The following is a 25,927-nucleotide window of genomic DNA, read 5'->3' on the forward strand; positions in this document are numbered from 1 at the left end:
CATTTCTGAAGCCTGCTGAGACTCAAGGCAGCTGTTGGTACTTCTGGGGCTGCCCTCTCCTCAGTGTCAGGGTGATGCAGCCACGCTACCGCGTGGGAGGCACATGCCAGGGTAAGAAGGCTGGTGCAGGGTCATCCCTTGGCTGGGAGACGGCAGCGCGGCTGGAAGTGGCGCTCGCCAGCCTGTGGGCGGAAGACGTCCTCCCCTCTGGATCAGGTGAGGGTTGGAGGCATTGGGCTACTGAAGGTGCTTTAGATGAGACAGAAAGCTCCAGCCCTGAGCACTGAGGGCTGTTAACAAGCTGGTGGCAGGAGAAGCGACTGTCCAGCTCGTTTCCTTTCCCCCATTTCTCCGGCACATTCAGGGGGATCTGGGACTTTCTTCACCCCTCCTGAAGCACTGCACAGCATTGCCGTGTGTCTAACAGCGGCCTTGCTTCGCCTCAGAGGTGGCTGCCTGCCATTTGTAGGTGAAGTAGATCTCTGCCCCCTGTTTGTAGAGGAGTCTGTTCTGGAAAGTGCAGTGTGAGATCAGGGTGGATGGTGACTCTGCAGTTACTTAATGCTGAAGAAATAGACGTGCCAGGCACTTGCTTGATTTTATTGTCTCTCTGGCCTCGTAATGTGGGCTGCCTTGGGGCTCACAGTCTGGCACAGGGCAAGTTAAGGGGACGAATAGCAGCCAAGTGCATATTCTAGCTCTGCTCCCCTACCAGGGCATGCAAGCTTCCCCCCACAGCAGAATGGACCGGCTCCCTGCACTAATCCACGGACCTGCCCAGCTATCTGGAGCCTGATGCTGTGCTGCATACAGCTGGCTGCTTTGAGGACCACAGACCTGCTTGATTTCCTCAGCTCCTGAGAGCTTTCTTTGGCGGACTGAGCACCACACCTTGCAGCCGTGCCCCAAATCCCACTTGTATCGGAGGAGGAGTGTGGCCTAGCAGAGAAAGCACTAGCCTGGTATTCAGGAGACCTGGGGTCTGTTCCCAGTTCATCCACAGGGTGACCTTGGACAAGTCACTTCACTGCCTGGTACCTCAGTTTCCTCATCAGTAAAATGGGGGTAATGGTACTGATCAACTGATGAAAAACTCGGGGTTATTATTAGAGTACATGGACCACTGCACATTTCTAAGGTCAATCCAGTCCTCTTCCTCACTGCTTCTCAGGGCTCAGACCAAGAGCACCCGAAAAGGCCAGCGGGTGCTTTAAGGTTGCAGGTCCGTTGATTTCTCCTCTGTCTCCCCCTGGGTTTGTCTCTCATCCTGGTGGTCCCTCTTGCCTGCCATGGAAGGAGAGTTCCGACCTTTGCGCTGAGGCTGCAAAAGCCTTCCCCAGGCAGTTTGGCTTTCGCAGGTTGTGCTGTTTGTGGCATTAATGAGGCTTTGCTTTCTCCTGCTGTCCCCCAGCCCCACACCCCTTGCCCTGTGCCTACATGAGAGAGAGCCCTCCTGCTCCCCAGATTGCATCTGACCACGGTCCGGCAAATCAACTCCAGCTCAGGTCAGGCCAGCGCAGCAAAAACAAACAGGGAGCAATTAGTTCCGATTTATGAAGCGAGGATTCCTGCAAAGGCCAGGGCAGCGGGCGGGGGCTGGGGGTTAAAGGCTATTGAACCAGGTGCTTCTGAGCCCTGGAGAGCACTGAGGGACTCTTGCAATCCCAGCTTGCACTGCTGCCATCTCCTGAGCGCGTGCTTTCCCATAATCCTTCGCTGCCCCCCAGGAGCGTTAGCTGGGAACTCAGATCTGACGGGAAAGAGTCAGGAATCAATAAAGCTTGGGCCAATGTCCAGGACAAAGGCAGAAATGGGGCAGGGAAATGTGCCTTGTAAACCCTGCTAAGCTCTGGTCAGAGAGCTGCCGGGCACAGGTCCAGCTGACGTGCCCGGCTCAGAGAATGGGGCAGCCCACGCTGATGGGCAGGGCGCCGCCCCTCCACAGACACTGCCTAGCTGAGTAGCAGAATGCAAAGCTGCAATGGCCGATTCAGCAGCCCAGCTTCGTCTGTGGGGCCGGGGTCACATGCCATGGCTGAGCTGAGGGAGGAGGGGGGGTTTCTAGGCTGTATCCCTGGAAATGTCACTGCTCCAGAGACTCCCAGCACCACAGCAGGGCCGAGGGGTTATCATCAAAGCTGGGGCTTCAGGCTGTTAGTACCTGCATCCCTGAGCTATTAGCCATTGCCTGTGCTAGCAGCACTCGTATCCCTGTTCTTAGGCAACCGAGGAACTCTCTGCAAGTGACAACCCTGCCAGCCCAGTAGCACTGCGTGGCAGGTGCTTGGCTGGCAGGTGCCTCAGAGTCCCCCAAGGGTGAAGCAGAAGGTTCTGAGGAAGCATCACCCATAAACCTCTCTGCATAGGAGTGTCCCTGAGCGCCGGTCGGGGTTATGATTTACAAGGCAGGATGGCTGCCAAAAATGACCATTTCCAGGTGTTGCCAGCTGTAGGAAAATTGATGGCAACACAAATTGTACCACAGGCCTGTGACTGCTGCTCCGGGGCTGTTTGTGGAGAACTGGCTGAATGGTTCTGTATTGAACCTTTAGGGCACTGACTGACCTCAGTCCTTCTGGCCTCTCCATGGAAATCGATTTTGTTGCTCTCCAGTTCCCCGCAGCAGCTCTCTGCTCTCTGAGTAACAGGCAGTGCCACAGACTTGGAGCGCTTTGGGTCTGTGAGTTCCCGTCCCCCGACCAGGAGAAAGACTCTCTCCAAGCAGGAGCAAAGCTCAGCCGTGCAAGCCTTTTTGCTTCGACTCCAGTGACCTTCCCTTTGCAGTGGGCTTGGGTATTGCCTTGTGCTGATTGCTCGGCAAAGCCCAGCAAAAACATGAACAGAGCCAGAGTAAAGGTCCCTTATGGCTGGACCCACACCAGTGCCTCGAGCCGTGTATCCAGAGATGCGTGCGTGCACAGGCGAATAGATGTGCACAATAGATGCATGCACACAGAGAATGCATGCATGTGCAAACACGCAGGATGCGTGAGGATGGATGGATGTACAAGCACACGTGTCCGCTTCGGCGCACTCATCTAAATCCATCTCTCCCCGCACGGATATGGACTCAAACGTGCACTGGCTCTCACTTCACAGCAAGCTGCAGGCTCCCTTCACCCTTACACTCTCCTCCTGGTGAAAGAGCCAGGCCTTGTGCAAAGCCTGCAGGGACTGCTGCCCAGCCTGTGAGCAATCCTCGTGCACCATGGTGCTACCTAGATGGGAGGACGGGATGGGAGACACCACGTGCTTCACGCAGGCCGGCTTGGAGGTGTTCATAGGGACAAAGCGAATCTCTCTCTCTCCCTGTCCCTCCCTCTCTCCCGGCCTGTTTTCCTTCAGCTGCTGTCCATGTGCTCGGGAACAGCTGCACCTGAATACACAGCCCCTGCCTATCCGTCTTGCCTGCTGTCAGGAGGATCAGTGCTCTTCAGCTCAGCCGAGTCACACCCCAGCAGGGGGCCAACGTGTAAGAGCCCCTTAGAAAACCAAGAGGGGGGAAGAGGGAGAGAAAAGCCATGACCTGTGGCTGGAAAGAGGGAGGATGGGCTGAGACAACGGGCTGAGTGGAGTCCTGGGACAGCCTGATGGGGAGACTTCCACCTGCTTCCTAGCCAAAGGAGCCAGCAGTGGATGGTGTGTCTGTTGGCAGACTGTCTCCTCGGGTGACGCGTTACTCTCTGCCGGGAGATACAGTCCAGTGCTGTGAGCACAGCAACGGGAACCAGCCCCTTGTGGGGTCTGATATCCACAGTCTTGGTGGCCACGGGCAAGTCCGGGGGCACATTTGTGAGATGGAGGCCCAGGAGGGCTCGCCTGCTCTCAGTGGGTTTGTGCATCTCCCCAGAGCAGATGAGGAGCCAACTGCAGGCATGGGACTGGGACACGTTTTCTGACCCACAGGCCTCAGCACCTGGGTTTGGAACCGTCACCTCCAGCAGGTAAACGCGCCTACTGCTCTGTGAGGCCCCAGCTCCCTCTGATCGCGAACTCGCCCCCACAGGGCTCAGTGACTCTGCCACACACGCCAGAGCCTGCTCCAGTCTGAGGAGGCAAAGCCAGGTGCTTCGTTAGAGGGATGGGCAGAGACACATACTGATGGGGATGGAACCTCCCATCCCCCCCCTGCCATTGGCCACCTGCTCAGGGCTGCATGATGCTCACCATAGTAATCACTATCACTATGGGTGTCTGTCTGTCTGTCATACCTGTGGGCCTACCCGTCTCTCCTTTGAACTGTGTCTATCTGCCATGTCCAAGGGCTGGGGCCATGCAACGACCCCAAATGTCCATCTGTCTGTCCTCTCTAGCCACCCACCAGTCCCTGTGGCCATCAGCAGGCCCTGCCAGGCGCGTGCCTGCCTGTCATTAGTATCGTTGCTGTTGGCTCAGTTCCGGCTCTGGGAGCCTAAAGAAAAAGCGCAACATACGAATGTTTCAGGGGCTCCTGCCGGGAGTAATTTGCTGCGGGACCAGGGGGAGTCTGTGGGTCCCTTACGAACTGAGGTGACTAGCTCCAGCATGCAGGAGATTTACTTCCAGCTCAGACTGAGCCAGGGAGCTGCTCTGGGGAGCGAATTCTCCTGCACCGGTCCCGCTGCTGTAAAGCCCCTCCCTGCCCTCTCTCTCCCCCAGACAGTCCTTGGCCAGCTACAGTGGCGAGCCCTGAGGAATTCACACCTGCCCCGTGTGCACCTCTGAACAGGCCTCTCTCAGGGGCGGGACAGCCAAATGGCTGCTGCCCCCCGCCTCCCTCAGCGGCAAACCTGTCACAGGCCGAAGGGGAGGGAGGGAGCTGGGCTACTTGCAATGAGGTTTCACTTGGCAGTGGGCACAGTGTGGTCTGACAGGCAGAGGCTCCCCCCACCCGCCCCGGAAGGCTCCCTTCTCAGAGAGACTGTGGGGAAGCCGAATTGCTAACAAGCCGTCTCTGGCCATGCTGCGGTTGGAAGACGCACTAGCCGGATGATGGCGGCCTTTGGGGGTTACTGCATTACAGGGGCGGCAAGGGACAGACTGGGAGTCCTGGCAGCATCTACTCAGTCACCTAGGACAGGGTGCTGCACCCATGGGGAGGGACAGGCAGGGCCCTAATTTACGTCAGAGTCATTACTTAGATTGGAAGCTGTCTGAGGCAGGGACCATCTTCCTGTTATATACGTGTGTGTGTGTGTGACGGGCCTAGTTCAACGCAGCCTCCCTCCCTGTCGTCAGCCCCAGGCAGCACCAAATACCAAGGAACAGGAAGCGGTGACTGGTGTCTCGAGACATTTTAATGATGCATCATGAAGTGCTTCCAAAGCAGGGCAAGCAGCTCGGCTCCAGGGAAATAGAAGGGCTCAGCTTGGTGGCACGTTTCTCGTCCTAGAAAAAAGGTGCAGTCCCAGCTGCCCCTGGGTGCAGGGGATTGTACGTCCTCGTGGGGAGGGAAAGGAAACGTGGCTAACACCACGGGGGCATCTCTGGAAACCATTCTGCTGGGGTCTGGTTCTGTTTAAACACAATGAGCCAGATTCTGCTCTCAGTGACACAGAGACAAATCTAGAGTAACCCCATGAAAGCTAATGGGGACTGTCCCAGTCGAGTTCCAGCCGTAGTGTGGACAGGATAGCAGGAGCAGTGACCCATGCTACACCCAGCTCCAAAGATAGTCTGTGTAACTCCCCATTCTGCCTGTGTGGTCACCGCCCAGACACCCCTTTCTGCCCAGTGATGCTGATCTCAAGGCTGCTGGGACCCCTCCGACCTACAGTGTGAATTCCACTTCAGTTTATGGGCTACGAGCAGGCAGACAAATGGAATAGGAAAACATCCCTGCTGCAACCCCCCCTACCCTGGAAAGATCCCATCTCTGCTCTGCAGAGAGACAGAGGGGTGCCCCAGCTCAGCCTGTGACAACAGCCGCCCCTTTCCACCGGACACACACCAAAGCCGGGAGTAAGGTGAGCCCCACAGCAGCAGCACCCAGTGGCTCGGTGAGCACCTCCTTCCTGGAGAAGTCCAGTCACAAAGAGGACCCTGCTCGCTGTTGCCTGCGGGACACCATTAGATGTGCCCTCCCAGTCTGACAGTGAACCACTGATAACTACTTTTTGAGTACAACCTTTCAACCAGTTGTGCACCCACCTTATAGTAATTTAATCTAGACCACATCTCCCTGGTTTGTTTGTGAGAATGGCATGTGGGGCTGTATCGAAAGCCTGACTAAAATCAAGATATATCACGGCTACTGCTTCCCGTTCCCCTCATCCTCTAGTAACCTTATCAAAGAAGGAAATTAGGTTGGTTTGGCGTGATTTGTCCTTGACACGTCCATCCCCCTCCCCGTGCTGGTTATTCTTTATAACCTTATTATCCTCTGGATGCTTACAAAGTGATAGTTTAATAATTTGGTCCAGTATCTTTCCAAGTGTTGAACTTAGGCTGACTGGTCTATAATTCCCCTGGTCCTCTTTGTTCCCCTTTTTAAATGTAGGAACTATGGGTATGTCTACACTACCCGCTGGATCGGTGGGTACTGATCCATCTATTGGGGATCGATTTATCATGTCTAGTGTAGACACAATAAAATCAATCCCCAATAGCTCTGCCGTCGACTCCGGAACTCCACCGCGGCGAGAGGCGGAAGCGGAGTCGATGGGGGAGCAGCAGCGGGCGACTCGCCGCCGTCCTCATGGCCAGGTAAATCAACCTAAGATATTCATGTAGCTGAAGTTGCATATCTTAGGTCGACTCCCCCACCCCCAGTGTAGATCTAGCCTATGTTTGCCCTTCTCCAGTCCTGTGGGACCTCACCCGTCCTCCTGGAGTTCTCGAAGATAATCGCTAACAGTTCCAAGATTGCTTCAGCTAGTTCCTTAAGTACCCTATGATGAATTTCACCAGGCTCTGCCGACTTGAATAATCTAACTTAGCTAAATGTTCTTTAGCCTGTTCTTTCCCTATTTTGGCTCATGTTCCTTCCCGCTTCTTGTTAACATTAATTGTGTTGAGTCTCTGATCACCATTAACCTTTTTAATGAAGACTGAAATAAAATAGGCATTAAACACCTCAGGTTTCTTGATGTCACCCATTATTAGCTCTCCTTCCCTGCTAAGTAGACGACCTACAGTTTCCTTTGTCTTTCTGTAGCTCCTAATGTGTATAAAGAACCTCTTCTTATTTCCTTTTATGTCCCTTGCTAGGTGCAACTCATTTTGTGCCTTAGCCTTTCTGATTTTGTCCCTAATTACGCCTCCTTAGCAATGTGTCCATGTTTTCACTTTTTGTAGGATTCCTTTTTGGTTTTCAAGTCATTAAAGAGCTCCTGATGGAGCCATATTGGCCTCACTATTCTTCCTATCTTTCCTTCGCATCGGAATACTTTCCAGTTGTGCCTCTAATATTGCCGTCTTGAGAAACCACCAGCACACCTGAACTCCTTTTTCCCTTAGGTTTTCGTCCCATGGGACCTTATCTACCCGTTCTCCGAGCCTGTTGACGTCTGTTGTCCTTATTTTGCTGCCCTCACTCCTTCCTTTTCTTAAAATCTTGAAATCTATCATTTAATGACGGCTTTCACCAAGGTTGTCTTCCTTCTTCAGGTTCTCAACCAGTTCCTCCCCGTTGGTCAGAATCAAATCTCAGATGGCTGTTCCCCATGTCACTACCTCCCCCAGTGCATTCCAAGAGCTATGGGGCATTGTGTGTCTTGCCATATTACTCTTCCAGCAGATGTCTGGGTAGTTAAAGCCCCCGCCCTGGGCTTGTGTTTTGGATATTTCTGTTACTTTCTCTAGAAAAGCCTCATCCACCTTCACTTCCTGATTTGATGGTCTGCAGCAGACCTTTACCAGGATGCCCATCCCTGCCTGGCCCTTACCCTCCACCCGAAGGATGCATGAGAACAGAACCTGAGCCCCTGGTCCCATCACCCTCATTCCCAGAGCCCTGGAGTCACTGCTGATCTGCTCAAGGTCAGACCTGACAGAATCATCACTGCCCATGTGGATGAGCAGTATGGCGTAGTGGTCAGAGGCGCTCAGCAACCGCTATGTGACATCTCAAATACAGGACGCACACCTCCTGGGACAGCGTCGCAGGCTGGCAGACGGGCGCCTCCACGCTCCTGGGGACGGAGACCCTTTTGCTCTAAAATCACAGCGTGGAGTTTCCAGCTGAGAAAACCAACCAACCAAAAAACAAAACTTGAGGCGGTTTCTGCATCATTTCATTTGTGTCTCTAACCTGCTCTAGCCACGCTGCCCCTCTCGCTAAAGGACCCGCACCGGGACACTCTGCTCCATTTAAGGGGGTCCGTACATCGCACTTGCTTTGCTAAGGAGCCTTTGGTGAGGGAATTCAGGAGTAATTGGAGGGTTCTCCTTTAATAAATGCAACAGGACACTTGTTGGTTTCAAGACCCGTCTGTGTAAATAAACGATTCTCTCTGTTTGGGGAGCAGGTTCCCACTCTGTTTGTTTAAGCTGCCTTCCTGCTTTGACCTGCAGAGCTCATGGCATCCCAGGCAATGGCGATCTCCGCTCAGCATCAGGCCTCTGAGGAAGGGAAGCACAGGAAGCCTTCTGCCTGCTTTATTTGGCTAACTTCCCCTCCTGCCTTCACTCTCTGGAGTGCTGTGCTTGCAGGCGGAGAACGAGAGGAGGGACACCGGGGTGGCGCTGGGAAATAGAAAGGGAGAGTGAGACAAGAGTGAATAGCTCCACCAAAGAGGAGCAGACAGGAAAGGAAATCTCCCAGCAATAACTCATTGGCTCAGGAAGCCAGCTATGGGCAAACACTCCCTGTGTGTCTAAGGGGCTGTTCTGATCTCTCAGGGCTGTGGCAGGCTTTGGCTAACCCCAGCTGGAGGGTTTCTTCTCTGCTGGGCCGCTGGTTTGCAGAGGGTCTGGGAGGAGCAGAATTGCTGAACCCCAGGTGAATTCAGAGGCTTTTGCTGCTCAGATCTCTTTCCACTTTAGGGGAAAAAAACTTCATTTTTCCACTGCCGGCACACACCTTCCTCCTGGGGTGAGAGGAAATGCTCTGGCTCAGCCATGCTCCAACCTAGCATTCAGAGAGCTTTATCTTAGCAAAAGCTGTTTTTTCGCTAGGACGATTTATGTGATTAATGGAAAACCCAGAGCTAGGGGAGCAACTCACGGCTCCTCCAATCCCTGCCTCAGCCAGCGGGTAGCACTGGAGGGGATGGTGGTGTGAGCAGCTCCCAGCTACTCCACTCTCAAGCCTGTCCCAGCAGAGAGCACATCAGGGAATGAGCCCCTATGGGGGGCTGAAAGTGACTCCATTCACAGCCTCTCCCAGCAGCTGGCCTTACGGGAATGGGAGACGAGCACTGTCCATAGAGGATCCTATATCTTCTGCATTCACAGTGTGCAAGATTCCCCCAAGCATTTTTATCAGGAAAGGGCGATAAATGCCAATTTCACCTAGGGTGACCAGATGACCTGATTTTATAGGGTCAGTACCAATTTGGGGTTCTTTTTCTTATATAGGTTCCTATTACCCCCCACCGCCTGTCCCGATTTTTCACACTTGCTGGCTGGTCACCCTTATTTCACCAGGCACACACACCCCAACAAACAATATGTGCATTGATGGTCACTGACATTTACAGCTAGGCCCTGGAACCCGGAAGAAACCTGCTGTTGAGAACTTGTCATAAGCTGATTTGAGGCTCTTGACTCAGTATGTCTTGACAAGTGATGTTGACAATTTGTGTGTTAATGGTTCTGAAGCTTGCACTTTTGGAACCTCAACATCTGCTGCCATTAAATAATTTCAGTCTGACCCTCCCTCCATAATTTCCCACAACTGTGAAAATTTAAAGCAACCGAAATAGGAAAAAACGCTTGAACATAAGCATGGATATTGTCTGTCAAAATCATAACAAAATAGAAACTGCAGGCCAAGCCCAATGGTAGGCAGCAATACAGGGCTGCTGGCTGGGCGGAGCTCAAGGGTGAAGCAGGCCCAGCCCCTCCAAGAGGTGACCTGATGGGGCAGCGTTTGAAAGCTCAGCTCCTCTTCAGGAAAATGAAACCATCCCCACCACGTGCTGCTAAAGCGCCCCGCCCATCTTAATGTCTATATCTTCTGTGCCCTCCACAAACTAGTCCTTCCACCCTGCATGCCCCACACTTGGGGAACGTGCAGCAGGGAGCAGTGCCTGGGTGCTGGCTCTGTGGAAGCTCTTCTGGGGGATGACAGTCAGGTGCTGGCTGGGGGGGCTTGCAGCCTGTGGAGGGGGCAGGGTGAGCTGTGAAATCGGCTGGAGCTGCCTGGTCTGTCTGTGTCAGGAGGAGTTAGTACAGAAGCAGCATTTGCAGCAGCTCCCCAGCGGAGAGCAGATCTCGGATGTGCAGTAGCACTTCCCACCACAGCCTGTGCCCAGCTGCAGCCTGTTTGACTCATTGCCGTTGGCCGCCCCTGCAGGGTGCTGTTTGCAAGGTGTCTGCGCACCAGAAAGGGCCCCCATCCTGATCCTTGTAAAGTACCGAATACAGGCAGCGTCTGCTGGCTTTAAATTCCGGGGGCTGGGAGAGCACCACAGTCCTGTTGGCTGGATGGAAAAGTCCACAGCAGCCCCATTGGCTGGCCAGGAATCGGCTCCTAGTTCCTAGCCCCTCCCAGGACTTATATAGAGAGATTCTTGTGAATCCCACTAGAGCAAACTGTCCCACCCTCTCCGACACGAAAGGGGAGAAGCTGGAGCAACAGCTGGGAAGACGTCAGGACCTGCAGCGGGGGTGGGGAGGGCTTCCTGCTTGTGTCCGTGCATTGCGAGCCCTTGAACGCCACAAGGGTGAGCCTCTGGAGTGAGTCCCCGGTGCTCCAGCGAGGAGCCAGGCTGCCTCTCGGAGCCCTTCCAGCCTGGAGCGCACAGAAGTGTCTTGCTGCTGAAGGCTCCCAGAGAGCAGCGGGGCCCTGGGTCTGGGGGCAAATCCCCATGGCGTTCACCATGCTGAGACCCGTGGCAGCTCACATGCTCTACCCAGACCTCAGCATGCTCTCCGAGGACGAAGAGAACCGGAGCGAGAGCGACGCCTCGGACCAGTCCTATGGCTGCTACGAGGACCTGGAGACCAGGAGGAAGGTGGCCAGGAAGCCAGGCCAGGTGGTGATGGTGAAGCAGAGGCAGGCAGCTAACGCCAGGGAGAGGGACCGGACGCAGAGCGTCAACACGGCCTTCACGGCCCTGCGGACCCTCATCCCCACCGAGCCCATGGATAGGAAGCTGTCCAAGATCGAGACCCTTCGCCTGGCCTCGAGTTACATCTCCCACCTGGCCAATGTGCTGCTGCTCGGAGAGGGCTGCGAGGACGGGCAGCCCTGCTTCAGTGCCATCTATGGCTCCAAGGGGGAGCTGGACAACAAACAACCCCGCAGCATCTGCACCTTCTGCCTCAGCAACCAGAGGAAAGGGGTAAGTCCATCCTCCCAGCTGGGCGGCGCTGCCCCTGCTCAGCCAGCCCCTGGCAAACAGGATCCCTTTGAGAAGGGAGGCTGGGAAGGGAGCTCTGCATTTGGACTGGCAAAGGCCCTACCTAGGTGTAGAGGGATGTCGCTGGGGTGCATGCGGGAGGGGCGGGTGCTGGGTTTCAGGTGTCGGGATGAATGCAAGCAGAGGCGTCAGTGGGACTCTGTGGGGAGTGCATGGCCGAGTGGCAGGAGGATATGAAGGGTGAAGGGGAAGAGGTGACAGCTGGCACAGCACAGGCTGTAGTTCAGACTCAGCAGGATGCTTGTGCAGGTTGGGGTGTGCGGGCATTCACTGAGGTGTACCTGCTTTCGGACAAATTCTGCCCTTCGCTACACGCACACAGCTCCCGCGCCAGTCCCCGGCCTGGGCCAAACTCTGCACTCCAGGTAAATCCAGAGGAACTCAGCTCCGTGGCACTCCAGCTTCACAAGGGTGCCTGGGAGAGCAACATCTGGCCCAATGAAATAACACCCCAGGGACCTGGGCTTGTGTCGTGCCTTTCAGCTGAAGGTCTCAAAAGTGAGCAAATCTCATTAGTGCCCTTTTACAAACGGGGAAACTGAGGCCTGGAGGGGTGCAGTGATTCATCTAAGCTCACACCCAGCAAGTCACTTAGGATTGGAAGCTACTCCTGAGCCCCGTCTTAGGCCTAACGGCAGCAGGGCCAGGCTGCCTCCACAGGCAGATCCAACTTACTCAATAGCTCCTGGACACTGAGCGTTTCCCTTAACATGCACTAGCTGTCCCATTAACGCTAGTTTAAATGCATAGTCAAGAGAATGTAGGGCTCTTAACTGGACGTGGTCTCACTGTCTTCCACCTGCCTTTCTACAAGCCCCTGCCTTGCACAGCACACCTGCTCCGGCGGCTGCACTGGGGGTGTCTCAGGAGCTTTCCCTGGACTCCTTGGCTGTCCCACTCTTCATGGAAACGCTGAACTCCTGCCCCTGGGCAGAGAAGCTGAGCAGAGAGACTCTAAAGCAGCACAGGCTCCTCCTGGGCGAGGCCTCCTGGAGACGCCTGCTGTGCCAGTATCACATAACTTGTTCTAGTTTCCATGTGCTTGGTTTAGATTTAAGGTAGAGCCAGGCCTGAGACCAAACTGTGGCTGCGTTACATTGAACCCCCCTCAGAGCCTGAGGGTGTCTGGGCCCTGGAGTCAGATCAGCCCTTTGTAGGAATAAAATAGAGATGCCAATATTGAGTCTGGACGGAGCTCAATTCCCAGCTGCCCCCTCGCCCCAGGCTGCGGGGGTGATTGCTTGCCAGGCTGTAATTTCACCGCCTCTCACGTTCTAGGTCCTCTTTCACCTGGAGTTACTCCATTGCCATTCAGCTCGAGGGAGCTAACACCTTTGGAAAGGCAGATCTGGATACTTCCCAAATGTTTGTTCCTGGCTACGCACGTTCGGGCTTTACCTTCCTCCACTAATATCGTAGCTAGGGCCCTACCAAATTCACTGTCCATTTTGGTCAATTTCATGGTCATGGGATTTTAAAAATCATAACTTTCATGATTTCAGCTATTTAAATCTGAAATTTCATGGTGGTGTAATTGTAGGGGCCTGACCCAAAAAGGAGTTGTGGGGAGGGGTCACAAGGTTATTGTAGGGGGGGTTGCAGTACTGCCACCCTTACTTCTGCACTGCTGCTGATGGTGGCACTGCCTTTAGAGCTGGGCAGCTGGAGAGCGGTGGCTGCTGCTGGCCGGGATCCCAGCTCTGAAGGCAGAGCCGCTGCCAGCAGCAGCACAGAAGTAAGGCTGGCATGGTATGGTATTGCCACCCGTATCTCTGCGCTGCTGCCTGCAGAGCTGGGCCCTCAGTCAGCAGCCGCCACTGTCTGGCCACCCAGCTCTGAAGGGAACAGCGCAGAAGTAAGGATGGCATGGTATGGTATTGCCACCCTTACTTCCGCGCTGCTGCTGGCAGGGCGCTGCCTTCAGAGTTGGGTGCCCAGCCAACAGCTGCCACTTTCTGGACACCCAGCTCTGAAGTCAGCGCAGAAGTAAGGGTGGCAATACCACAACCCCCCTAAAATAACCTTGTGACCCCCCCCCGTGACCCAACTCCCTTTTGGGTCAGGACCCCCAATTTGAGAAACGCTGGTCTCCCCCTCACCCCGTGAAATCTGTACAGTATAGGGTAAAAGCACCCAAAAGACCAGATTTCATGCGGGGAGACCAGATTTCACAGTCTGTGATGCATTTTTCATGGCCATGAATTTGGTAGGGCCCTAATCATAATCTTCTGCCTGTGACATCATAACCTTCGCCATGGCAATCAGCCGTGAGGTCACAAATAGGATGTTGGCATAACGTGGGGAATAAAGAGCAGGAGGAGATGAATTCAAAAGAGACAGAAATCTTGGGCCTAATCCATAGTTTCCACTCAGGTCCCAGCTCCCAGAAATCAGAGGGAGTTCACTGCAGTCAGGATCTGGCCCCTGCTGCAGCTCTGTCCCGAATGGTGCAGAATGAGAGGAGAGAAATACAGAGCCAGTTCACTGTCTCCATCCTCTGTAGACTGTCTCCTGGGAAGGCGGCCGTGTGGCTTGAGCTAGTGCTGGGTCAGGACTGGGAGTCCGGAGTCCCTAAATGCAAAGCTCATCTGGGCAAGCTCTCTGGATGCGCTCGATTACCCTCCGCACACTGCCCGGCATGCTGCACGCTGCCCCGTCCCTGCACGTCGTCTCCAGGTCAGACAGCCCTTCACACATCCAACCGTTCTGCAGGCCAGGAGGGTACCTGGGGCTGGAGCCTGGTGTGACTCCAGTGGCTGCAGCAGGCTCCCCCTGAGCGACACACGGGCCAGGCACTCTCACACCCACAATCCTCACTGAGATTTGTCCCCGGTTCCAGCTTCTCTCCCTTTATTTCCCAGCTCCTGTCTCTTCCCCCAGCCCCTTGTCCAGCTCTCCTCTCTTTGGCTATTGAAGTATTTGAGCTGATGGGTTTAAAAAACGCAACAGATGTTCAAGAGAGGTCACGTCCCACCTGCCCGTGCACTGTACACCCCCAACATTTGGGCCTGTGCCTGAATGGCAGACCCAGGTCCAGCACCCTTGCCGGTGCTCTGGTCTGCAGCTGTTCTCAGTGGCCCAAGGACTCAGGCATGGGGAAGAGGGAGACCAGACCTCAACCCTTTTGGAAACTTGCCCTTAACCTCAGCGGCCCGAGACGATAACCAAAAAGCCCTCTCACCCCCTTGCGCGGCTGGCAGGAAGGGGGCGGGCCGGAGATAATATTCAGCTATCGATGGAAGCCACCTTTAGGACCATGTCTCCCTCCCAAGGCAGGACTGCTCCCCACAGAACAGTTACTAGTGCCGGGGCAAGCCCAGCTTTAAACGTCCCAAGCAATGGAGCTTCCACCCCCTCTATAGCCAGATAGACCTCCCCCGTCAGGAAGCTTCCTCCCGATCTGCATTTCCTCCCGCTGCTCTGAGCCCTAAGGAAGGCGATTTTAGTGCTCTGAGAGCTGATCCGCGAGCTCTGGCACGGACAGTTGCAGCAGGGCCTGCACACCAGCCTCTGGGAAGAAGGGCACTGTCTCTAAATGGGAAACAAGCATCTGCAGCAGTTGGGGTTTCTTTCCCACAGCAAAGATGCGGAGGGAGGAAGGGACTTGTTCAGCAGGTCACTGGGAAAACTGGGACTAGAGCCCAGGCCGTCAGATTCCCAAGTGCCCTAGCCACAGGACTTCACTGCCACTGCTAGCCGTGCTGGTCAGGGTCAGGTCTCTGCATCGCAAAGTCCCCCCGACATGTGAGGGCGGCTGAGGAGCACAGGTAGGCTGCATCAGCAGAGCTTTGAGGGGCCCTGGCCCAAAACGAGGGCTACTACAGATCAGGATTGGGGCAGGGCTGGACGAGCCGGGAGAGCTGCAGGGCCCAGCAGAGGTGCACAGGTTGGGCCTGGGGCTGCTGAGCAGTTGGGGTGGGAGAAGCTGCTACAACACCGTCAGCACTGGCTTGAGCCTGGAAGAGGGGATCGGCCTCAATGTAACGGGCACCAAATGCCCCGCACAGGGGAGGGCAGGGCCTGGTGTCACATCGCCGTGGAGTGTTCCCAGCCGATTCCCACAGCACACAGGGACCCCGGGGTCGGTCATGTGTTACCATGGTAATCAGGATTCCTTTGAGGGCAAGGCCCCTGCCTAGAGCCAACCCGGGTCCCGCTCTGCATGGCGTGGTGGGTGGAAGTTCAGTCCAGGGGACTCGTTTCCTGGACATTGGCATCTGCTCACGGTATCTGCTGGGACCTCTCCCTGTCACAGGCCCTGCCCCACGTTCTCACACTCCTGAGACAGGCTAAGGAACACAGAGCACCTGCGAGCCCCAGGCGAGAGGGTCTGGGCGGGGACTGCACCCGCTAGGAGTGGCAGAGCAGGACACCTCATTTTGGTTAGTGCAAAGAGCTCCTCTGGAAGGGCAGGAGCCGCTCTGGGGTCATTGTCCCCAGAGATTCCAGGCCTCTCTAAATGGGCAGTGGGGATGCCATGGGGGGTTGCGGTGGCACCCTGGGGGCCAGAGGCAGGGGCACAGTCAGATGGGAAGATCCCATGGTGCTTTCCAGCAGAGCAGAAGTTTGTTCCTTAGCCAAAGGGTCCCCTCCTGCCGCCCTAGGCTGCAGGGTGGCTTGTGACCTGCTCCGGGCTCCCCTGTGAGGAGAAGCTCTCAAGCAGCTGTTTTCCTGGCCAGTGGCTCTCTCTCCTGCAGCCTGCTCTGACGCGTACCAGTCAGGATAACCCTCCCCGATCCCAGTACTCGTGGGTCAGTCCCAGGTCAGTTTTCCCCCAGGGGCTTCACTTCAAGAGACGAGGGCATAAATGTAACTCCAAACGGATTTAAGAGCTAAATTCCCAGCTGGTGGGTCCCCAGGAAAGAGACCGGAAATTTCCTCACTTTCCAAAGTAGGGACTTATCAGGAGACAGTCGGTAGCCAGGGCGCAGGGAGTGGGGAGAGAGAACTGTGCTTTGTAAGGTTCCACCTCTAGAGTTCAGATGTCACATTGACCTTGATGGCTAATCCCTGGGCACCCACCACACAGGATCCCGTCCTCTTGGCCATACCAAGAACAGGCGAGATGTCAGCATGCCAGCTTCAGCCCAGCTTGGTCTCCTGCCCTTCCCCATCTCTCAAACCCAGCCCTTCTCTCAACTGCAGAACTTGCAAATCCATCCTCCCTGTGTTCCCTGCCCTGGCTACGTGGCCATTCTGCCACCTGCCCTTCTGTCATCCAATCACAAGGCAGAGTACTAGGAAAGTCACAGCACCGTACTGCAGCCAGACCTCCCTCTGGAGCCTGAAACGTGACAAGACGACATGGCCGGAGCCTTGAGTCTCAGGGCTGTAGTGCTTGGGGGATGGACTTTCCACCACACCCTTCCTTTGCAAACACCTCCCCACCCCGTTCCAGAGAGGTGGGAACACACACCTCTGTCTGGGCTCCCCGTGACTGCCCCAGCTGAACTATGGAGAGACACAACCTACTCCAAGTGGCAGAAAAGCCCCAAAGCAGGCCCCTCCCTGAGTGATGCTAGCACAGGCCTTGTTAGCAGAGTCACCTGGGATGGTCGCACAGCCATCCCAGCTGGAGTGTGGTGTATCACCCCTCCTCCAAAACCCGCTGTGGGGTCGGTCTGTAGCAAGAGCCCAGAGGAGTGGGAAGAGCTCTGAGAAAGGGGTGGATCCCACCAGGACTGTGCTGTCCCCTGAGCGCATTACTAGGGTTTTCGTCAGGCAAAGTCCCAGCAAAGTCAGGTAGAAATGAGTGAGGACTTCCTGCTCTGGTCCATCATGCTCCTATGACGCACTAGCAAGGCAGCTCCCACAGCAAACTCTGCAGGAGGATTTTCCTGTTCCCCTGAGCGTCGCTACCCCCCACCCCGAGATGCACCCGTCTCTGGGCTTTTCTCTGCCTCCTGCTAGAACAGTGGCTCAGGGCACAGTCCAGCTGTCTGGGGGCACAGGAATGTGGTGTGGGCATCGTGTCTCCAGCTTTCCCCTTCCTTTCTTGCAGGGCAGCCGGAGGGAGCTTGCGGGCAACTGCCTGAAGGCGCGAGGGGTGAACCCAATGCGGGTGCCGCGGAGATGAGCCCGAGCTGCAGGAGCATCTGCCCGAGGAGCCAGGCCAGGTGGCTGAACCCCAGAACACATGAGCTTGATATTCCAGACCGGGGTGGGGAAAGGAGCAAGGGACCCCCGGAGCTCAAGGAAAGGAAAGCCTGTGTGAGATGAGCCCACACTCAAAGGACTCCACGGAGACACAGGGGGCTGGGGCTGCACTGACTTGGACTGAAAGGCAGGACGATGCTCTAGATGCAAATAAGGGAGAGCGAGAGAGCGACTGCTCCTCTGCCATCCACTGTGCCTGTCCCTCGCGGCCAGCAGGAGCCCGGGGGCAGCAGGGCTCACTGACCCCTGGAAGGGGATGTTGGCCCAGTGGCTGCAGGACAGAGGAGCGGGCAAGGGCGAGAGTGTAAAATATCGTTCAATGGTCAGTGTCGATACAGAGCTTTATGAGAGTTAAGATTATTGCAGGTCTCCATGGTCACTGTTTTGTTTTGCATATTCAGCAGGTTTGAAAATAAAAGTTATTTTTTTTGATCACTTGGTGGCTCTTTTTTCATTGTTTCCCCCCCAGTTATCCTCAAGACACACAGCTCCAGCCACAGGTGGAGGGCTGGGGGCCTCCCCGCTGAGGGGGCTGACAGCAGACTGGCTCTGCTTCCCCCAGGGGCCTTTTGCTTCTGCTCTGGAGGTGCCAACCTGGTCTGGGCTGCCGTGTGCCCGCTGATCACCATGGCTGGTGCGGTAATGCAGAGACCCTGGTACTACAGGAGTCATTCTGTGTGCTGCCACATGGGCTTCGGTGAGGCCTTGGCTCCGGGAGGAAGGAGGATCATGGGAAAGGTACGAAGATACGGGGGTAACTCACTGAGTCCAGTGAGCTCATGACTCATTTGCTGTCGGACACAGCTGTGGAGTTGGGCAGCCTGGGAGTCGCTTCCCAAGCACACAGGATTCCCTTTTATAGAACAGGCACTGCAAGGGTTCCCTCACCAGGGACAGCTCTGAGCTCTGGGATCCTCCAGCCCAGCTCAGTCCCCAGCCAGAGAGATGCAAGGTCTCTCCAGTCGGACAGATGCAGGAGCTGGTCAGCTGGCTGAGTCACTGGGGATGATCGACGAGAGCTGGAGCTAAAGGGATGCCAGGAGACAGCGGTTCCTCAGGTCCACAGGCAAAGCAGTGTGAGGAAGGCCCCAGGCACTGAGCCCCATTCACCTTAGAATGGCCAGATCCCTTTCTCGCCCCACTGGGATGAGGAAGGCATTTCCTCCCTGTACACATCCCAGGGGGCCGGGGGCTGGGGAGACCCCCCCAGTTCAGACACATAGTCCTGCCATGCTGATGTCTCACTCACTCTGGCTCATGCATTTTTCCCTCCCTGATAAACTCTGCCACTGCAGCTGCACCTTTGCCCCCTCAAAGCCCACCTGAGGTGCAATGCCAGGGAGAACAGGCGAAACGGCAGCATCCCCTTCCCTACCTCCATCTCCTAGAGCCAGAGAAGGGGGGGGGGGCGCCTTGGGCTGGTCCAGAGGCAGCACCCTCCTGGCTGCCTGCTCTCCAGAGACATCTCCCTCCCAGCTCCCTTCCCCCAGGATTTGATTTATGTAGTGACAGCCCGGCACAGCTGTGAGAGCAAGTCCCCGTTGGGGACAGGGTGGGTGGGGAGAGGCTTGTTCTCAGCGTATCTAATCTGTACCAGACCCCAGTAAACAGCCGTGAGATTCTCTAAACATTTCTGGGACACAGAATCCCCGGCCTTGGGTTTATTGGGGGGCCAGGGAGGCGGGGGCGGGGGGCTTGTGTTCTCTAAACAGCCACAGCTAGACAGTTAAAGGAAGATATCGTTTTCCTCGGAAGGACCAAGACTTGCAGCTCGCGGCCAAGCCCAGAGCCGGTATCGCAGCTTCCTAGAGGAGTCCCAGCTACTGACTGTAGCCTGGGAGTTCGCATCCCAGGGGCGCTGCTGGGTTTGCTACTCCGCACCCCAGCTAGGGGCGCTGCTGCTTGGCTGCTCGCTGGCGCCCGTGCTGGGAGTGGGGATCCCAACAGCACCAGTATTGCTAGTGCACAGCTCCTGGGGCACTCCAAGGCACACGCCCCTCCCGGTGCTGCCAACATGGCAAGCGCTGTGTACGTGCTAGGGACGGCTAACTCCGGTAGTACAAAGACTGCAGCCACATTCCACTGGTGCAGGGGAGTCCAGCAGGGAAGGGGTTAAACCAGGCCCACGCTGGGTTGCAGTGGAAAGGGGATCTGGCCCAGCATGCTTTCTGTGGAGGCCCATAATAGTCTCTTCCTCCCAAACCCCGGGCGTGTTCCTTTCATCCCAGCTCGGTGCTGCCCGGAGATGCCGCTCTCTCTGCCTGCCCCTCTTGCCCTCACCTTCTTCCTGATCTCGGACACCCTTGGACGGCTCCTGGCTGCTCTCTCTGAGACAGGAAGGTGTCCCCGAGTCTCAGGAAGGAAAAACACTCAGGGCTGAACCCACAAAGACCGTCTCTGAGGGGCTGAGGCTGGATGGGCTCCAAGCCTGACATCACCTGGGAACTGGAACCCGAACTGCAGCTGCACTTTGCTCCTCTGGTTTTTTTTTCCCCTGTAACTTGTGTTTTTAAGCATTCTTTTTATAGAACTTCTCTTTTCCCTCCCAAATACTTCAGGCTTTCTGAGATTTTAACCCTGAAGGGCCAAAGGCTCTGGAATGCAGAGGGGCTGGGGAATCGTCTTCTCCCCCAGGGGCCAGGGCTCTGTCAAGCCCCCTGTTACACTGTGTGTGCCGTGGGCGATGTGCAGAGGGGTTTGTTCCAGCAGGGAGAGCGGTGGGTAAGTGCTGCACGAGCAGAAGGGGGACGGTAGCCAAGCAGGTGGCAGGGCCCAGCGGCACAACAGAGGTCTGCTCAACCGACTGGGCTTGGCGGGAGGTTACTTGGCTGCCCCTAAGGAGGGCGGCACGATGTGGCAAAGATGCAGCGTTTGATGCTGGACTCAGCGGTGACCCAACAAACCTGGCGTGGGCTGGGCTCTCCCCTGACATGCGCCCCGTGCAGTCCCTTTGGGCCAGACTCATCCTAGCGCCACGTCATCGACGTGGGGGCTGGAACTCCCGGCACGAGTTCAGCCTGGTGCCATGTGGGGAGGCCGGGCACAAACCGAGCCCCAGCCTGTGGCGGGATGGCTCGGAGGGGGAGAGTGCCTGGAACGTGGGGCCGGGAGTCAAAGCGAAACTCGGGGTTATGTGCGGGGGGGAGGGACACGGCTACAGAGCAGGAGGAAGTGACTAAATCTGAGCTGGATGAGCAACTCTGCAAACAGACAAAACCCAGGGCTGTGGGTGTTGAACCAGACCCTCACCCTGGAGTTTGTGCCGCCTCTGTCTGTGAACTGAAGACACTGGGCGGGCCTGACTCTGTGCTCTTACAGGGGTGCAAATCGTTACCCTGGGATACAATCAGGGCAAGTGAGAGGAGGTTCAGGCCTATGGCACTAGACTGGTTTACAAGGTGCCCTTTGTTAAAACATCTGGCTGCTGTTTCCCAGCCCCTGTTGTCCCTTGGCTCCTCGGCAGAGCATGGGTCTGTGATACTGAACACACAGAACATACCATGAGGTCACTTATCAGAGCAGCGGCTCTGCCATTGCCGAGGGTATGGAAAATGTATCCAGAAATGTCCTTCTTCTTGTGTAAACACCCTATTCCTTGGTTTACTAATTCTGCAAAGTGCTGATTAGCCAAGAGTCACAGCCCATCCCGAGTCACAATCAGCCTCAGATCACCCCAGAGTCACAGCCTATCCCAAAGTCACAACCCGTCCCAGATCACCCCGGAGTCACAGCCTATTCCGGAGTCACAACCCGTCCCAGATCACCCCAGTCACAGCCTATTCCGGAGTCACAACCCACCCGAGTCACAGCCCATCCTAGAGTCACAACCAGTCTCAGATCACCCCAGAGTCACAGCCTATCCCAGAGTCACAACCCGTCCCAGATCACCCCAGAGTCACAGCCTATTCCGGAGTCACAACCCACCCGAGTCACAGCCCATCCTAGAGTCACAACCCACCCCAGATGACCCCAGAGTCACAACCCATCCCAGATCACCCCAGAGTCACAGCCTATTCCGGAGTCACAACCCGTCCCAGATCACCCCAGTCACAGCCCATCCTAGAGTCACAACCCACCCCAGATCACCCCAAAGTCACAGCCCGTCCTGGAGTCACAGCCCATCCCAGATGACCCCAGAGTCACAACCCACCCCAGATCACCCCAAAGTCACAGCCCGTCCTGGAGTCACAGCCCACCCCAGATGACCCCAGAGTCACAACCCACCCCAGATCACCCCAAAGTCACAGCCCGTCCTGGAGTCACAGCCCATCCCAGAGTGCAGAGGTACAAAAGCCCAGTTTACAAGCTGAAGGCGGACTGACACTGCAAGAACCCCCACCAAGGCAGCTGATAAGTGCAGTGTATTGTCTGGGAGTCATCCAGAAATAAAAGCCAGAGGGGCTGCAATTTTACATTTTCCTAGGCAGCAAGCCAAGCATCCATATAGCAGGAGATCAACCACAGCCAGTCTCTTCTTCAGGTGGGTTTAAATCAGCAGGGGACCTCATTCATCACACCAGCTGAACTTGCCTCATGGGGTTAGTCTTTAACCTTAACTCCTGCTCTGGCCTGGGACAACTAGCCTCTGCAAAAAGCCCACAGGCAGCCAGTGCAAATCAGGGAGCCCCAGCCTCATGCCCACAGCAGGAGACTCAATCGGAGTGGGAGGGACCTGCTGCCATTTGCACTAGCTGCCCTCTCCGCAGATCTAAGCTGCAGCCCCAGGCAGAGGGCGTTACAGCTCTCTGCTCTCCGGGTTAGAAGGGCCCTGCCTTCCCTCCTCCTGCCCTGAGTGCGGCTCTGCTGGGCCCTGATCTCCATTCCTCGCCAGTCTCCTACCAGGGCAGCCAGTGCCCTCCCTTTACCCTCAGTGAAGTCCCCTTTGCCAGTGCTGTGCTCCCCTCGTGCCCCTGGCCTCCGGGGTGGGTCTGCGTGGGCTGGCAGCAGTCTGGCTGTGGCGCCTTTGGTCGTTGAGGTGATTGGTGGCGCCGATCGATGTCATAAATGCCTGGAGCCTTGGATGGGTGTTTTTAAATGGCGGTTGAGACCTCTAAGTAGATCAATGACCTCACACTCTCCCTTGTCTCTCACTGTCACGTGCCCCATCTTCACTGCCCCAGGGCAGGCTCCATTCCGGCCCACAGCACCTGCCTCCCTGATCCCCACTTCATGTGTCCTGCGACTGGCTCCCCTCAAAGGAAAACAACCCTGTGCTGTCCCTTCCCCAGCGGGCTTGGGACAGAGGATGGAATGCTGCAGTGGCAGGAAGAGCGGTGTCAATATTTCTGGTGCATTCACCCTGGCAACTCATGCACTTCTCACCATGTGCTCTATCATCTCGGTCTCTCTCTGGCATCACCCCATCTTCTCTTCCTTCTTTTACGCCCCCCTTGCCCTTCCCGGCACTGTACCCCCTCTATCGCCCAAATGTAATTTTAGCCCCAAAAGCTGGGATGCGATCGCATTACTCTGTAGTTTACCGCAGAAAAATTAATCCTGAAACTGAACCTATAGAACCTCTGGAATAAATTCTCTTAACAAAACAAACTCCCTGAAGTGGGATTCTTGGCCTGGTTTCCTTCATTGTGAGTATTTATCTCATATCATGTCCTACACTTAGGCACTGGCACATGGGAGGTCTGAGCTCTCCCATCCACACGCACAGTTCCTGGCCAGGCTGCTCCTATATTTCTTTGTACACTGAGAAAGGGCTTTTCACCGACGGATCCTAAAATCCTTTGCATCGGGGTGTAGGTGTTAATTATTATTCTTGTTTTAAAGATGGGGAAATTAAAGTTTGTTTTTCTATCTCCCTGTGGGTGAGCGTACAATGCACTGACTACGTGTCTATATTGTCTCTATGAATGACTGTGTAGATCTATACTCTGCATCCCACAGTCACAGCCAGTCTGCTTCCCGGAGCCCTTTATCTCTCACTCCTTCTCACTGGCCTCTCTTTCCCTCCTGATGTTTGCCTCCCTCTTATTTCCTTCATCTCTCGCTCTCTTAATCCCCAGTAGGGACAGGGTGTGAAACTTACTGCGCGGGGTGAAAAGCAGGTTAATTTCCAAATGGAGCTTCCCTCTGAAAACAATAAGACAATGCCCGGCCGGGGGCTGCCTGCGTAAACCAGCCCCGAGGAGGGGAAGTTGTAATATTTGTATTTAGCAGTCAGTAAATTGAAGAAAAAAACCCCCAAACCCTCAAGGCAATTAGAGCCATTCCTGGCCCTGTTCCTTCCAGGGCTGTCCAGGAGGGACCCCTGGGGCCACTCAAGCCCTGCCTGAAGGTCACCTGAGCCGCACTTATTCCAAACAGCAACAAACCTCAGTGCAGAACAAAGAAAACAAGGAGAGGAGGCTGCAATCCTTCCCCGAGCTGCCCTGGGCTCAAGCCCTCCACTCTCCCTGGAGTGTCAGCCTAGAAAGGGGATTCCAGAGTCAGCTCCAGACCTGACCAGAATCTGGGCCCCAGGCTCAGTGGTTATGAACAAGTCCTGCTAGAGACAATAGCCCTTGCTTGGGGGACGCTCATGTGAAAGTGGAGGTGGGAGGGAAATGGGGGGAGGGGTCCTGCCCCTTAACCCTTTCCCTGCCTGTGTGACCATTCTCTGGCGGCCCAGGGACATACAGCAAGCTGTGATATGTAGGTAGCAAATTTCCCATGCTCCTTCAGGCCCAGCTGGCGTAGATCTATGTCGCTCCACTGAGTTCAGCGAAGGAGACTGACCCCAGGAGAGTAAACTGGAGACAGTTATACTGGATCAGACAGGTGGCTCATCAACTCCAGTGTCTTGCCTCCAGCACTGGCCAATACATGATGCTGCAGGGGATGGTGTAAGAAAACAGACTCCCCCGGGGCCATAGCCAGCGAGCAATGCTGCCACATGGGGGTGTGAAGGAAAGGTTCCTTCCTGACCCCCTATGGTGACCAGCTGATGGCCTGAAGCAATTCCCGGATGTTGTTATTGCTGCTCCATAGCCAGCCCCACTTTTACATGCCGGCTGCCATGCTGGCTGGCAGCAGCTCTGCACACGAGAGCACAGGGGGTAGAAGGTGGGTCCGTCTTGACTGGAGGGGCCTGTTGCCCTCAAACGTCCTTGTGCAGCAAAGGGCTTACGGTGGCGCTCCCCTGAGCTTAAAGAAACGTGGAGCAGTGCAGGGAATTGCCTTCCCTTGTTTACTGGAGCTGACGTCAACCCATCTGTAGGGATTGCCACGTCAGCCTGGCCCAGGCCCCACGGGCAGCCCCCTCTGTCTGCAGCTTTTCATTCATTTGCCCCATCTGATTCCCTTCTCGATTGCACTAGGGAGCTGGTTGTCACGCTTGTGCTTTAGGCCAGAGACCTGCAGGGATCTCCAGCTGTTCCTGTGGGGTGCGGCTGGGTGGGTGAAGGGTGCGGGGCTCCCTTTCTCACCCACACCACCATGAGCTTCTGGTTCCCTCTGTACTTTGCTGGTGGGGTTCACAAGGCCTGGACTCGGACTTCCCTATGGCCCTCTCTCTGCAGTCTCTGGCCTGTCTCTTTGGAGCTCAGCCTCCTGCTCTGAACGCTTCAGGAATTCCAGTCCATTTTTTTTCTGCTGGGGTGCAGCCCAGAGAGTCCACTGAGAAAGACTCAGCATTTCCAACGAACCTGTCCAGAATGCCTGGAATGGCTGTGGAATGCATACACAGCTGGGAGGGAGACAGACATTAGTGGATGACTCACAGAAAGGGCGTCTGACCCACCCCAGCCCTGAGCTAGAGCAATGCAACCTCCCTGAGCATGCGAAGGGTAGGGCACGTCCGGTGCATTCCCTCACCAGGGCTGCTGTGCTGCCAAGCATGCAAGAGCAGGGCACATCCGGTGCATTCCCACACCAGGGCTGCTGTGCTGCCAAGCATGCAAGAGCAGGGCACATCCGGTGCATTCCCACACCAGGGCTGCTGTGTTGCCAAGCATGCAAGAGCAGGGCACATCCGGTGCATTCCCACACCAGGGCTGCAGTGCTGCCAAGCGTGCAAGGGCAGGGCACGTCCAGTGCATTCCCACACCAGGGCTGCAGTGCTGCCAAGCGTGCAAGGGCAGGGCACGTCCAGTGCATTCCCACACCAGGGCTGCAGTGCTGCCAAGCGTGCAAGGGCAGGGCACGTCCGGTGCATTCCCACACCAGGTGTTAGGAATCAGGGCCTGCAGCAGAGCCTGTGGCCAAGCCCCCAATGAGCACGGCTGGCCGATGGTGGGCTCCCTGACCAGCTGCACTGCCTGGCTGGTGGGACG

The 25,927-nt window shown here is 55.9% G+C and overlaps 1 protein-coding gene and 1 long non-coding RNA gene across 3 annotated transcripts in view; one reads left to right on the forward strand and one right to left on the reverse strand.

Annotated features, from left to right (window-relative positions):
• Window positions 1–8,013: 8,013 nt before the first annotated feature.
• The window catches only part of LOC120380899, a 68,141-nt gene continuing 50,227 nt past the window's right edge, over window positions 8,014–25,927 (reverse strand). For both annotated transcript variants that reach the window (XR_005587873.1, XR_005587874.1), the window contains exon 3: window positions 8,014–8,664. This is a non-coding gene — a long non-coding RNA (uncharacterized LOC120380899). The remainder of the gene's footprint in view (window positions 8,665–25,927) is intronic.
• Window positions 10,698–18,006, forward strand: TCF15 (transcription factor 15). Its single transcript, XM_039498799.1, has 2 exons — window positions 10,698–11,429; window positions 17,509–18,006. Exons 1-2 carry the CDS (start codon window positions 10,953–10,955, stop codon window positions 17,581–17,583), a joined length of 552 nt encoding a protein of 183 aa, XP_039354733.1. The 5' UTR covers window positions 10,698–10,952; the 3' UTR covers window positions 17,584–18,006.

The sequence above is a fragment of the Mauremys reevesii genome, linkage group 13 (assembly GCF_016161935.1).
Source record: "Mauremys reevesii isolate NIE-2019 linkage group 13, ASM1616193v1, whole genome shotgun sequence".
NCBI lineage: Eukaryota > Metazoa > Chordata > Testudines > Geoemydidae > Mauremys > Mauremys reevesii.